We start from the raw sequence: 1,624 nt of genomic DNA, 5'->3' as shown, positions 1-1,624 counted from the left end.
GGCAGTAATTTACAGTAATTTATTACTGAATATCTTTTAGTAGTTTCAGTAATGTTTTTCTAAGTATTACTGAAACTACTGAAAGATATTCAGTAATAAATTACTGCCAGTAATAATATTTTGGCCGGTAGTTTCAGTAATACTTTTCTATAAGGGTTAATGCATTGTTATATAAATTTTGTTATGTGTTATATATATATTTATATATATATATATATATATATATCTTTAATGAATATCTTTTACATAGAATGCAGTACCTTTAGGTAGAGGAATTTCGATTCCAAAGTCTGTAATGAAAAAAATCCGCATCTTAGATGTCGGAAAAATGACTTGCGACCTGATGAGTCATTTATTTTCAACCCAAGAGATTGCCTGTTCATCAAGAACCGGCAAAAAAAATAATAAAATGGAAGGTTTGGCACAAAAGAAATCATTGTCTACCGATGATAAATTTCTCGCAATGAAAGGTAATTAACTATAAAAAAGTGTTTTTCTAAATTATAAATTGGTCGATCAAATTTTAAACAATACTTATTAAAAATGAGAATTATAAAACAGCTGTATATTCTTCATGCATATGGAAATTTAAACTTTTCAATATCTAATATATTTTTACAATGTTATAACATATATGTATCACCTTTAAATTGTACCAATATTTTATATTTACATTTGTTACAGACTACATATTACATCAGTTCAAGGACGTAAAAAATGCTGAAGAATTATTTAATACTGCGGTTTCAAACAAGTGCAAAAATGTTGCACGCAACTATGTAAAAGAGAAGAAAATGGACTTTCATATGATCTTTACGTAATCTCATTTTTATAATATTATTTTGAAAGTTTAAATTTGATAGATGGGTATAATCAAAACTTTTATGTTTTAATTTCTTTTAATTTTATTGAGATTTATAATATATTTTTAATGATATGTTTATTATACATATAATAATATTTTGAATATTCTTTTGTAAAAGTTGAGATTATTAATGAAAACTTTTATGATTTTCTTCGTTTCATGTATGAGATTTTAATATTTCAAATAAAATATCATTTTGAATAATTATATATAGTCTTTTAATAATTAATTTTTCGCCATTTTTCAGGTTATTTCAATTTTGTAATGGAATATAATACACGCAAATGGAAGTATGTACCTATATATGTATAAATAAACCTTTGTTTATTTGTTGTGTGTTCTTATTTAAAAATAAGACACATTAAATAAAGGTATAAATACTGTCATGTGACACTATTACATTCAATTTGATATGTTGGTTTTCGTTTTCATTGTAATTTGAAAATTAACCATCAACTGGATGTAATACTCGAATGAATAAAGTATTTATACATACATACTTTTATTTGAGTGTACTTATAAATTTCAGGGTTTTATTTCGGTGTTATTTTGAGGGTTTTTTTTAAGGCGTTAACCTTCAATTGAATGTAACCTTCAATTGAGTGTAACCTGCAATTGAGTGTAACCTTCAATTGAGTGTAACCTTCAATTGACGATCCGAAATTACACCCAAATTTGAGCGTTCTTTTTAAGTGTTTACACCCAAATTTGAGCGTTTTTTTTAAGTGTTAACACTCAAAGTTGAGAGTTTTTTTTCGT

At 25.1% G+C, this 1,624-nt stretch overlaps 2 protein-coding genes across 2 annotated transcripts in view; both read left to right on the top strand.

The window, feature by feature from the left end:
• LOC105448584 overlaps positions 1 to 1,624 on the top strand; it is a 46,686-nt gene that overhangs the window by 5,361 nt on the left and 39,701 nt on the right. The window lies entirely within an intron of this gene.
• Positions 266 to 936, top strand: LOC105447950. Its single transcript, XM_011686283.1, has 2 exons — positions 266 to 470; positions 685 to 936. Exons 1-2 carry the CDS (start codon positions 296 to 298, stop codon positions 819 to 821), a joined length of 312 nt encoding a protein of 103 aa, XP_011684585.1. The 5' UTR covers positions 266 to 295; the 3' UTR covers positions 822 to 936.

The sequence above is a fragment of the Wasmannia auropunctata genome, unplaced genomic scaffold (assembly GCF_000956235.1).
Source record: "Wasmannia auropunctata unplaced genomic scaffold, wasmannia.A_1.0 LD336116.1, whole genome shotgun sequence".
Lineage (NCBI taxonomy): Eukaryota > Metazoa > Arthropoda > Insecta > Hymenoptera > Formicidae > Wasmannia > Wasmannia auropunctata.
Note: the sequence above shows the minus strand (reverse complement) of the source record. Positions and strands in the feature narration are given on the sequence as shown.